The following is a 13357-nucleotide window of genomic DNA, read 5'->3' on the forward strand; positions in this document are numbered from 1 at the left end:
CCATAATTATGGTGTTTGCGTTTTTACATTCCCGCCTCATCTCGGCTTCCAGTTCTGTATGTTTTGCTTCAGTTTGCCCAGGTGGGCGGTAGTACAGTCCCATCTTTATCTTGGCTTCCCTTCTTCCCGGTATTTTAACACATAGTGATTCCAGTTGGTCATTTGTCGCTGCTGCATCTACTCTGGTCGAGTGAATGGTGTCCTTTATGTAAAGTGCTACTCCTCCTTCTTTCTGATGTGTCCTGTCTCTTCGTTAGAGCTTGTACCCTGGAAGTACTATGTCCCATTTGTTTTCCTCATTCCACCATGTTTCCATGATAGCTATGATGTCTAGGTTCTCATCTTTGGCCATGACTTCTAGTTCCCCCATTTTGTTCTTTAGGCTTCTTGCATTAGCGTACATGCAGTTCAAGTCTTGGTATTTTTTTTCCTAGTTATTTTTCCTTGTGTTTCATTTTTTTTTCTGTCCCCTTCCTGTCCTGCCGACTCCTGATTATTGTCTCTCTTGTCATCCCCTTGTGGTACGTTCTTATAGTCCTCCTTTTGTTCCTTCCCTTCGTCTTGCTCCATTAGAGTAATGGCATATATGTGCATATGAGTGCACACATGCATGTTTATGACAAAATTTCACCTAAGTGTTTTATGTAAACATCTGCATATCGTATATAGTGCAGTTTTTACAGGTAGGCATATACATAGGCAAAATCTGGTACATGGAATGACTAAGACTTACACGTACATATCCTGCAGATATGTATCTTTAGCACATACGTAGATACACACACATGTGCCAGTTCTTTGGCTGGTGTAAGTGCTTGTCAGTGGCATAGTAAGGGGGGTTGGGGCAGTCCGCCCCTCTGCCATCTTGGTGGGGGCGCCGGCACCTCTTTTCCTTTCTGATCCCCTGCAGCACGCACACAACACAAGCACAACATTTACCAGCAGCTCCAGAGCTGACGGTAATTAGCGACTGGAAATGAGAGGGGGATTCTCTTTTATGTATCACTAGGAAAGCTCATTAAAATACTAATGAGCTCCTTGTGATGTATTCGCATAGGGTGCCCAGTTGTATAGGGTGTTTGGGAAGAGGAGGGTGCGTGCACACAGCGGGGGGAGTGGGGAGGGAGCAGGGAAGGGTGCTTCCACCACGGGTGTCCCCTACTCTCGCTATACCACTGGTGCTTGCGCCTAACTTTTCATGGTTGAAAACAAAAACAAAAACTGTGGATACAGATGTTCTGGAGATAATTTATTAAACACACATATAAAACCATGAAAATTCAATTAAAAAAGTACAATGATAAAAAATACTGTGATAAAAATCCAACCGGACCCTACACGGTCCGTGTTTCGGCGAACACGCCTTCCTCAGGGGTCCAATGGTTTGCAACCTCACATATAAAGAATTGGACTGAAAATAGTCTATTGTCTTTAAACATGTGAGCAAAGAACACCGCAGACAAGCTGAAGTATTTTTTATCATTGTACTTTTTTAAATGAATTTTCATGGTTTTATATGTCAGTATTTAATAAATTATCTCCAGAACATCTGTATCCACAGTTTTTGTTTTCATCGGTGGATTGTTTTCACTGTGGATCATTGGGTCTCCCCATTTTTCTTTGTTGTGCTAACTTTTCATGGTTACACTCTGCTTCTAAAGGAAATGTAGGTGTCTATTTTCCTTTTTAGAATCAGTTCCTATTAAATGCCTAGTTATAGAATTACCCTTTAATAGCTTATTTTGCACATTAAACGGGCCTCAAAAGCCACTAATGTGTATGAGATACAGTGATCATCTGCACACATGTAAATGAAGGTATGTATTGTGACAGGGAAGCTCCTGTCACGGTGAAAACTACTACTAAAACTCCCCAGAATGCAGCACAAGGCTGGATAAAACCAGGCATGGAGTCAGGACAGCTGGCTCAGGCAAAGGAAGGCAAGCCCAGGCAGGTTCCAGCACAGCTGAAGAGCCAATTAAGAAAGGCTCTGCAGACCACTGATTTCCCCTATCACTCCTTTCCTGAAGGCAGGGAGCAACCTGAGGCTAATTTAGAAGGGGGTGGAGTCAGACCCCGGGGTTGGCCTTATAGGAAAGATCAATTTACTGGAGGAGGGAGAAGGGAGGAAACTGGAGAAGGAACGAGAGTGCAGAGAGAGGAGAACCAGAAGGAGTGGTTGAGAAGCCAAACTACTCACGTGGGTTCCAGGTCACAGAGGGTGCCTCAAGTCCAGCAGGAACGGAGGGCAAGAAGCCCACACCTAGGGAAAGGTGTTACTGCCCTGGAGAGGTATTGTGACTGGCAACTCAAGCCCCAAAGAGCAGGGCTGAGAAAGCCTCCCCAGAGAAAAGCTGCAGATAGTTTTGCAGACGTACAGAGAGGGGGAGGGGAAGCACAAACAGAAAGAAGTGAAGAAACTTCAAGCCAGAGTTCCCGGGAGTGTGAATGGGAAATGGACAGCATACTAAGTAATGAGATAAGTGAAGAGGGCATGGACCTTGGAGAATATGATGTTTGCATGTCCTAAGTTAAACTCCTGAAGAATGGTATCCTATTGTTTGTATACCCGACAGCATGAGCAGTGCGGGCAGAGTTAACAAGGTGCTAATAATGTGTTAAACAAATGCAGAGAGAGCTGAGAAGAAAAGGCTGGACGCAAGCCATGCTCAGCTAGCTAGGCTCATAAAAGGTGAAGTCCAGAGTGAGAGCAATCAAGCCCGGCAGGGGCTACGAGCCAAGGAAAGCTTTAACTGACTTATAAGTTTGCTGGGATTTTCCTGGTGATAAGGAAGTGCAATCTTGCTCCTTAATAGAACCTGGACTGAAAGAATAATGGGGGGAGAGGCCCTCTGAGCACTGTAACCAACTGAGGTGAATGTTTTATGTTTTTTTCTTCTGCTGTGTATTTTCTTTGAACTTTGGGTTAGTAATAAACCTGATACTTTATTCTAAAGAATCCGGTATCCGGGTCTTCCTTCCACTGCCATATAAAAGGCGTATTAAAAATCTTACTTGTGGTCCGGGCCGCAGTTTCCTACTTACTCAGAGACGGGCCCGGTCACAAGAAGTTGGTGGCAGTGGTGGGATCGCGCCGCCCACAGGTTAGTGGAGGAAGTACGCCCAGAGGTTGGAAAGGAAAACCCCAAGGAAAAAAAAAAAAAAAAAAAAACCCGCAAAACCACAGAAACACGAAGGTTGGTTTTTTTTTGTGTGCAAAGCAACAGCTGGGTTTTGGCAGTGGAAAATAGTGCCAGAAAGGACTGTGTTCACAAGCTGGTAACACAGTGGTGTGGAATGTAGGAACAATTCGAGTGTGGTTTGGATTTTTTTTTTTGAAAAGCCATAAATTTCTTAACCGGACTTTCTTGGAGACTGAGGATTAAAAGACCCAGAGGCAACATTAAAGCATCTGGAGGCCAACATCAGCAAGAGAGTGGAGCGGAGTCCGGAGGAGCAGTTCCAGGTTCCGGAGTTCCTGGTTGCAGGAGTGGCTGGGGAGGCCCTAATATCCCAAGGCTGAGACACATCAGTCCCTAAGGTAACGGTACTTAGGGGTGGCTGATGTGGATTAGTGGGTAAGGGGGACCAGAAGCTTGGGGACCAGAAGGGGAACACCATAGTTTGAAAAGTCCGCACTTGGGTTCCTGTTCTCTCTTGTTTGTATTTCAGGATGGAGGCAGCCAAGTTCCGGACTGGTCTGGAAGGGGAGATGCACCGTATGCAGCTGCATTTCCAGGAGATGTTGCAGTCGCAGGCAGAGCTTTGGAAGGCTGATCACCAGGCGCAGCAAGCAAGGCACACAGAACTTTTGCAACAAATGACTGCTCAGATACAGGCCATAAGCAACCTGGCGCAGAGGCCTGCAGTACCGGCGGCCGGCAGCGGTGATGGTGTCGTCGGGCCGGTAGGCGCTCCTTTTGGGGAGCCGATAAGACTGCATAAAATGAATATAGATGATGACATATCATATCATACTTTGGGTACTGAACCAGCAGTAAGCTATCCTATACGTAAGCCAAAATTGCTAGAATGTGTAGAGAGTGACCCAGGTCCCTATCGGAGCCAGTCACGGGGAACCCGTTTGGCCCCGAAGGAGAACCCTGGAGCCTTGAGACAAGGCCTTGACAGATGTTTTAGGAGGTCTGGGGGAAGGTACCAGGGACGGGCCAGGGTTAAGCGGGCTGGTAAGTGTTTTGCCTGTGGTCATCCGGGACATTGGCAAGTGCAATGCCCGGTCAGGAGGAGCCTGACCAACAAGGTTGGGTCCACAACCCTGATTTCCCTGAGAGAGTGGATGATTCCGATAAAAATAGAGGGAATCCCGTTAGTTGCCCTAATAGACTCAGGGGCTGATCAGTCCATACTGGCCCAGAAAGTATGGCAGCAGGTTTTAAGAGCCCGGGGTCAGAAAATCGATAAACCCCAGGGACGGTTGGAAATACAATGCATGCATGGGACCTCCTTAACCCATGAAATGAAGGAGGTGTGGATAGAGTATGAAGGGAGAAAAGATGCTCTAAAAATGGCCCTGATGCCTAGACCCCCATATGATGTGATCCTGGGACGGGAATGGCCCTACTTTAGGGAGTGTTGTGGCATGCGAGGGGTGGAGGCGTCCCCAGTGCAGGAGGAGCAGTTGGCCCAAATCTTCCCCCTGGCAGAGGAGGTCCTAGAAGAACCCTCCCATAAAAGAAGGAAAAGCCGAGCAGAGCGGCGGGAGGACAAAAGGTCTTGCTCGCAAGGCAAGGGAGGGGGGAGTCACTTATCGTGGAGACCCTGGGTGCCTTACGAGGTGGCCCAACGATTCCCTACTCTAAGCCGGGAACAAAGGAAAGATCCCTCATTAGAGCCGGCTATAGAGCAGTGGGAAATCGCTGGGGAGGGGGCTTGTGAGTTCCAGGTGGTAGGGGGACTTCTCTATAGGAGAGGATGGAATCCTAGGGCCCAAAAGGCACAAAGGTGCTTAGTAATACCAGCCAGCTTTAGGAAGCAAATATTTTGGTCCATCCATAGGGACCGCGGACTAGACCATTTGACCCCAGGTTTAACCATTAAAGAGATCCAAAGGAAATTCTATTGGCCCGGACTAGTCCAAGAGGTAGTAACCTGGTGTAGGGAGTGTCCGAGATGTAGGAACGGGGGAGCAGAGAGGCCGCCCGTTAATCCTGAAGAGGCAAGCGTACATAAGGACAGGGGCCAAAAGAGTCCGCCCGGGAGACCTGAAGAGGTAGGTCAGGGTAGGGACCAGAGAGGAGAGAGTCTGCCAAGAAAACCTGAAGAGGTAGGTCAGCGTAGGGACACGAGAGGAAAGAGTCCGCCAGGAAAACCTGAAGAGGTAGGTCAGAGTAGGGACAGGAGAGGAAAGAGTCCGCCCGGAAAACCGAAAGAGGTTTCCTTGGCCAAGGTTACACCAGATAGGGAGAAGCCCATTTTAAGAGTGATGCGGCTATCTCCCAAGGCTAAATTGCCAGTCCGCGTGACGCCAGGATCCGTGGGCTGGGACTTAAGCAGTATCCAAGAAATAAAGGTGCCGAAAGGGGGCAGGAAAGTTGTGGATACGGGCTTAGTGATCGCTCTACCAGAAGAGTGTTATGGGCGCATTGCGCCAAGATCGGGTTTGGCCCTCCGGCAGGGCATACACATAGGGGCTGGAGTGGTCGATCCCGATTATCGGGGAACCCTTAAGATTTTGGTATTAAATCTAGGGGAGAAGGAATATAATATAAAAGAAGGGGATTGTATGGCTCAATTAATATGTGAGCGAGTGATGATTCCGGAACTGAGAGAGGAGGTGATAGATACAGTCACTGCTCGGGGGGAGCAGGGCTGGGGCTCCTCCGAGGAGAAAGAAGGGGTGGTAAAGAAATCCATGACCCGAAGAATCTCGTTACGGTTAGGGGAAAAGGCCTCTAAGAGTGTAAAAGAAGAAAGGACCGATAGGGGTTTAAGTAGGGGGGTATGTGACAGGGAAGCTCCTGTCACGGTGAAAACTACTACTAAAACTCCCCAGAATGCAGCACAAGGCTGGATAAAACCAGGCATGGAGTCAGGACAGCTGGCTCAGGCAAAGGAAGGCAAGCCCAGGCAGGTTCCAGCACAGCTGAAGAGCCAATTAAGAAAGGCTCTGCAGACCACTGATTTCCCCTATCACTCCTTTCCTGAAGGCAGGGAGCAACCTGAGGCTAATTTAGAAGGGGGTGGAGTCAGACCCCGGGGTTGGCCTTATAGGAAAGATCAATTTACTGGAGGAGGGAGAAGGGAGGAAACTGGAGAAGGAACGAGAGTGCAGAGAGAGGAGAACCAGAAGGAGTGGTTGAGAAGCCAAACTACTCACGTGGGTTCCAGGTCACAGAGGGTGCCTCAAGTCCAGCAGGAACGGAGGGCAAGAAGCCCACACCTAGGGAAAGGTGTTACTGCCCTGGAGAGGTATTGTGACTGGCAACTCAAGCCCCAAAGAGCAGGGCTGAGAAAGCCTCCCCAGAGAAAAGCTGCAGATAGTTTTGCAGACGTACAGAGAGGGGGAGGGGAAGCACAAACAGAAAGAAGTGAAGAAACTTCAAGCCAGAGTTCCCGGGAGTGTGAATGGGAAATGGACAGCATACTAAGTAATGAGATAAGTGAAGAGGGCATGGACCTTGGAGAATATGATGTTTGCATGTCCTAAGTTAAACTCCTGAAGAACGGTATCCTATTGTTTGTATACCCGACAGCATGAGCAGTGCGGGCAGAGTTAACAAGGTGCTAATAATGTGTTAAACAAATGCAGAGAGAGCTGAGAAGGAAAGGCTGGACGCAAGCCATGCTCAGCTAGCTAGGCTCATAAAAGGTGAAGTCCAGAGTGAGAGCAATCAAGCCCGGCAGGGGCTACGAGCCAAGGAAAGCTTTAACTGACTTATAAGTTTGCTGGGATTTTCCTGGTGATAAGGAAGTGCAATCTTGCTCCTTAATAGAACCTGGACTGAAAGAATAATGGGGGGAGAGGCCCTCTGAGCACTGTAACCAACTGAGGTGAATGTTTTATGTTTTTTTCTTCTGCTGTGTATTTTCTTTGAACTTTGGGTTAGTAATAAACCTGATACTTTATTCTAAAGAATCCGGTATCCGGGTCTTCCTTCCACTGCCATATAAAAGGCGTATTAAAAATCTTACTTGTGGTCCGGGCCGCAGTTTCCTACTTACTCAGAGACGGGCCCGGTCACAGTATGTTACATGAAAATGAGGTTTTGCGTACTGTGCATAATGTGGCATACTCTTTTCCACACAATATTTAGCAAGCAATTTATTCCCCTGGATTCCATATATCTTGGCCGATATTCAGACCATGGCTAACTCCTGTGGTCAGTGCTGACTGCGGATTTTCAATGCCAGGCTGTTCTGGTGACCGCCATCGAGGAACAAGTCAGGGAGCTCGAGGAGTTCATCGAAGAGGCCTACAGGAAGGTGGAATAATAAGAACATTGTAGGAAGGACGAAGATACACCCACATGGAATAGAGGACAAGAGCAGTTGGACTCCAAGGAAGAAGCCTATAGAAGAATTCCGCAGGAAGGGGAGAAAGCAGTAAAGCGCTCCGAGGACACAGACCTGCGACTGAAGCGAAAATTGAAGAAGGGAAAGTCTGCGATCCTAGAGAGATCCTGGAAGGAGCAGAGACGGCAGAGACTGCAGTAATGATCCACATCGGGACAAATGATGTCAGCGGGAGAGATTACAGAAGAAGTGCATTGATAGAACAGTTCAAGATCCTGGGAAGGAAGTTGAAGATGAGGACCCAGAAGATAGCGTTCTCAGAGATCCTACCAGTACCGAGGGCTGATGTGAAGAGGCAGACGGAACTACAATCAATAAGTGCATGGATGAGGAGATGGTGTGAAGAAGAGGGATTCCACTTCGTGAGAAACTGGACAATGTTTTGGGGGTAAGAGCAAGCTCTTCAGGAGAGATGGACTGCACCTGAGCAAGGCGGGAACTAGACTTCTAGCAAACAACATCAGGAGAGGAATAGAACAGGCTTTAAACTAAGTAGAAGGGGAAAGCCGACAGTCGACTAAGTGTCGACGATTCGGAAGAAGGTATCCTGTGAAGATACTAAGGGGGAAAAATGCTGGGAAGAGACAACAGGCAAAACACAGGAGTTGACTAACCCAGAAGAGGATAAAAGGATTGCAGCACAGGAGAAGAAAATAAAATTTGAAGCACAGCGAGAGGAAGTCAAGACAAAAATATACCGGGACCTAAATTGCATATATACTAATGCAAGGAGCCTAAGGAACAAAATGGGGGAATTAGAAGTCATGGCCAAAACTGAGAACATAGACATCATTGGGGTCTCCGAAACATGGTGGCATGAAGAAAACAAATGGGATACAGCACTGCTGGGGTACAAACTCTATCGCCAGGACAGGTCAGGTCAAAAAGGAGGAGGAATAGCCCTATACATAAAAGAAAGCATACACTCGACCAGAGTGGATACAGCAATGACCAACAATTTGGAATCACTATGGGTTAAAATACCGGGAAGGAAAGGGCCCGAGATAAAGATGGGACTGTACTATCATCCACCTGGCAAACCAAAGCTATCGATGTAGAAATGGAAGCCGAGATGAAGCGAGAATGCAAAAGCGGCAGCACGATTATTATGGGAGACTTCAACTATCCCGGGATAGACTGGAGTCTTGGAAGCTCAAAATGCACCAGAGAGACTGGATTCCTGGACACCCTACAGGATTGCTTCATGGATCACCTTGTTAGAGAACTGACAAGAAGGAATGCCACTCTGGATCTAATCCTAAATGGGCTAAGAGGACCTGCAAAGGAAGTGGAAGTAGTGGGACCATTGGGAAACAGTGATCACAATATGATCAAGTTCAAAGTTGAAGTAGGAATACCGAAGGGAAAGAGAACCATAGCAACAACTTTTAACTTCAAGAAAGGAAACTACAAAGCAATGAGAGTAATGGTAACGAAGAAACTTAGGAACACCTCAAAGAAATGGCAGACTGTAGAGCAAGCCTGGTCTTTATTCAAGGACACGGTGATCGATGTGCAAAATCGACATATACCAAGATTCAGAAAAGGGTGCAAAAAGAATCAAACAAAAGACCCGGCGTGGATAACCAAAGAAATGAAGAAAGCGATAGGTGATAAGAAGAACTCATTCAAGAAATGGAAAAAGGGCAAAACTGAGGAGGACTGGAAAGAGCACAGGAAGTATCAAAAAGAATGTCACCATGTGGTTAGAAAAGCCAAAAGAGAATATGAAGAAAGGCTAGCCAAGGAAGCACGAAATTTCAAACCGTTCTTCAGATATGTTAAAGGGAAGCAGCCCGGCTAGGGAGGAGATGTAACCGCTGGATGACGGAGACAGGAAGGGAGTGGTGAAGGAGGAGAAATAAGTGGTGGAAAGACTAAACATTTTCTTTTCATCTGTATTTACAAAAGAGGAAACATCAAACATACCGGAACCTGAGCAAATCTTCAAAGGAGCCCAAATAGATAAACTAACATCCATGGAAGTAAGCCTTGAAGATGTACGCAGGCAGTTAGAAAAATTAAAAACTGACAAATCGCCGGGCCCGGACAGAATCCACCCAAGGGTTCTGAAAGAACTAAAGGAGGAAATAGCGGAACTACTACAGCAAGAAAACAGGCATGAACCCGGAGGATTGGAAGATAGCCAATGTTACGCCCATCTTTAAAAAGGGATAGAGAGTTGACCCGGGGAACTACAGACCGGTGAGTCTGACCTCTGTTCTGGGGAAAATGGCGGAAGCGCTGATAATAGACAGCATCGATTAGCAGTTTGAAAGAAATAAACTTCTAACCACAAGCCAACATGGCTTCTGCAAGGGGAGATCGTGCCTAACAAACTTACTGCACTTCTTCGAAGGAATTAACAGACGTATGGACAAAGAGGAACCCATAGACATCATATATTTAGATTTCCAGAAAGCCTTTGATAAGGTACCCCATAAAAGCCTACTTTGGAAACTGAAGAACCATGGGGTAGAAGGAGACGTACACAGGTGGATCAGAAATTGGTTGGCGGGGAGGAAGCAGAGGGTAGGAGTGAAAGGCCACTACTCGGACTGGAGGAGGGTCACGAGTGGTGTTCCGCAGGGGTCGGTGCTCGGATCGCTGCTATTCAATATATTTATAAATGATATAGAAACAGGGATGAAGTGCGAAATAATAAAATTTGCAGACGACACCAAACTATTTAGTGCTGCTCAGACTAAGGAGGACTGCGAAGAATTACAAAGGGACCTGAACAAGCTAGGGGAATGGGCGACGAGATGGCAGATGAAGTTCAATGTAAAGTATTGCATGTGGGAAGCAGAAACCCGAGGTACAGCTATACGATGGGAGGTATGTTATTGACTGAGAGTACCCAAGAATGGGGCTTGGGGGTAATAGTGGACAAGACAATGAAGCCGTCGGCACAGTGCGCAGCGGCTGCTAAGAGAGCGAATAGAATGCTGAGTATAATCAAGAAGGGTATTACAACCAGAACAAAAGAAGTTATCCTGCCATTGTATCGGGCGATGGTGCATCCGCATCTGGAGTACTGCTTCCAATACTGGTCGCCGAATCTTAAGAAGGATATGGCGATACTCAAGAGGGTTCAGAGGAGAGTGACACGTTTGATAAAGAGTATGAAAAACCTTTCATACACTGAGAGACTGGAGAAACTGGAGCTCTGTTCCCTGGAGAAGAGGAGGATTAGAGGGGATATGCTAGAGACTTACAAGATCATGAAGGGCAGAGAGAAAGTGGAGAGGGACAGATTCTTCACACTTTCGAAAACTACAAGAATGAGCGGGCATTCGGAAAAGCTGAAAGGGGACAGATTCAAAACCAATGCTAGGAAGTTTTTCTTCACCCAGCGGGTGGTGGACACCTGGAATGAGCTTCCAGAGGGCGTGATAGGACAGAGTACGATATTAGGGTTTAAGAAGGAATTGGATAATTTTATGAAGGAAAAGGGGATAGAGGGGTATAGATAGAGGACTACTACACAGGTCCTGGACCTGTTGGGCCACCACGCGAGCGGATTGCTGGGCACGATGGACCTCTGGTCTGACCCAGCAGAGGCACTTCTTATGTTCTTATGCTCTTATCCCAGTTTTATTTTTTGGGCCAGCTTAAACTTAACTGGCTAAGCACTTTAATGCATTTTGCGGTAAGCCTTTTTCCCCTCATTAAGCCCATGTTAAAGCACACATTACTATTTACCCCCAAGTTCTATAAAAAGCACTAAAAATTGAATGTATAAATTTGGGCGTATGTCTAATTTGCATGTACAATTTAATTGAACAAGCAGATTAGTGCCATTAATTTGGATCTTACCCCTCCCCCTTTTGCTAAACCGTAGTGCGGTTTTTAGCGCCGGCCGCGGCGATAACAGCTCTGACACTCATAGGAATTCTATGAGCATCAGAGCTGTTACCACTGCAGCTGGCACTTAAAAACACACTTCGATTTAGTAAAAGGGGGGGTGGGTGTTAATGAGTAATTATTGTTGCTAATTAGTTTTAATTAAAATTTACATGTGTAAATTTAGGCACGAAATCCACACCTATTTTTTGCACATGAATCTAAAAGGGGCATGAAAATGGTGGTGGGGGGGGGTGCTAAAGGGAGAGTCATGGGCGAATTGGAGGCATTCCTTGGATTTATGCCTATAGTTATAGTATAAGGGAGATTTGTGCCTAATTTAGGCACGAAGATTTGCACCACAATTCAGTTGGCAAAAATGGCCACACCTAAAGTTAAGTGTGGCTCCCAGGCATAAATGCTATTATATAAATCACACCTAACTTTAAACGCCTTTTTTTCAGTGCCAATTTTTTAGGTGGCATATATAGAATTTACCCTTCCTTTTATTAATCAATGGTAGAGGTTTCTACTATGGCCTGGAGCGCAAAGTGCTCTGACGCTGCTCCGATGCTCATAGAATTCCTATGAGCATCAGAGCAGAGTCAGAACATTTAATGCCCCAGGCCGCTTTAGAAAGCTCTACTGCAGCTTAGTAAAAATGGGAGGAGGGGGGCTTAGTCCTTAATGAGATTTAGTAAAAGGGCCCCTTAGGAACGAATCTAACCTAAGGCTAGATTCACGAACCTGCCCGATTGGGCCTGATCCGAGCAGGTCCGATGAATTCTTAAAACAAAAATATGCAGATGGGGGCAATCAGAGGAACGCCCCCATCTGCCTGCCTGGATCGCTGGTGTGCGATCCACACACATGCGCAGATCATCTGCTTTCCCTGCAGATGGTCTGCGCATGCATTTTGTGTACATTCTTTTTTACTGTGGGTTTTTTTTTTTTTTTGGGGGGGGGGGCCCGACTCTCCTATTATTCCCTTTGCCGACACTCAGCTGGTCATGCTCTGCTCTCTGTGCCTTCCCTGCAGTGTGAGCTTTAAACCCGCAGACTCGCATTGCAGGGAATGCGGCAGAGATCCAGGGCTCGGAGCAGAGAGGAAGCAGGGAAGGAAAAAAACCTCTGGGGGTAAAGTGCAGGGCGGCAGTGGAAGATCGGGGCTGAGTGCAGGGCAGCAATGGAGCAGGAGAGTCGGCAGAGATATGTGCAACTGGTCCCCAGCAGTCACTTCTATTCTTGATCGTCCAGCCCAATTGGTGTCCCAAATTTGTTTGGTGAATTGCGTCCCTGCCTACTTTGTATGCGTTTATCCTCATTTGCATGCATGGATTTGAAGCGGATCGCAGGATAGTTTAGTGAATAGTGCAGGAAGGAAATCTGGTCGCAAATGGGTCGCAAACCGATCGGTACACAATCAGTTTGCTTTGTGAATCTATCCCCTAGGCCAGTGATGGCTAACCTTTTTGAGCCCGAGTGCCCAAACTGCCGCACAAAACCAAAGAATTTCCTCAAAGTGCCAGCACGTCAATTAAACCTTAATAACAAGATTTTAGTATCTAAAAACTCTTTATAAAGTTGCCTGAACTATGTAACATCATTTTTAAAGGTTGGAATCTTTGTATTGTCAGAGAATCAATTTGATTCACAATCCTTTGGTTTTCATTTCAATTTATTGGCAATTTATAATGTTTTAATGATTTCATTCAATTTAATGAATTTAGGAAGAATTTGATTCAGTTACACAATATATTTTAAATGTATTATTCACATAACATGTCAAATGTATCCTGAGTAAAAAAAAAAAAGATAAACTTCTTAAAACTGTTAACTGTGTCAAGACTCGGTGTGCATTCCCATGTTTTTTTGTAAAATTTACAATCAAATTAGAAAATAGTTAAATCATTACATTTCTAATAATATGATGTAAAGAAAACAAAAGAGCTTTCAATTAAACCAACCGTTTTTATTG

The 13357-nt window shown here is 46.1% G+C and overlaps 1 protein-coding gene across 1 annotated transcript in view; it reads left to right on the forward strand.

Annotated features, from left to right (window-relative positions):
- Window positions 1-3449: 3449 nt before the first annotated feature.
- The window catches only part of LOC117357280, a 46692-nt gene continuing 36784 nt past the window's right edge, over window positions 3450-13357 (forward strand). Inside the window, exons 1-2 of the mRNA XM_033937650.1 lie at window positions 3450-3541; window positions 3673-6286. Coding sequence (XP_033793541.1) covers window positions 3674-6286 — 2613 coding nt within the window. The 5' untranslated portion in view covers window positions 3450-3541; window position 3673. The remainder of the gene's footprint in view (window positions 3542-3672; window positions 6287-13357) is intronic.

The sequence above is a fragment of the Geotrypetes seraphini genome, chromosome 3 (assembly GCF_902459505.1).
Source record: "Geotrypetes seraphini chromosome 3, aGeoSer1.1, whole genome shotgun sequence".
In the NCBI taxonomy this organism is placed as follows: domain Eukaryota; kingdom Metazoa; phylum Chordata; class Amphibia; order Gymnophiona; family Dermophiidae; genus Geotrypetes; species Geotrypetes seraphini.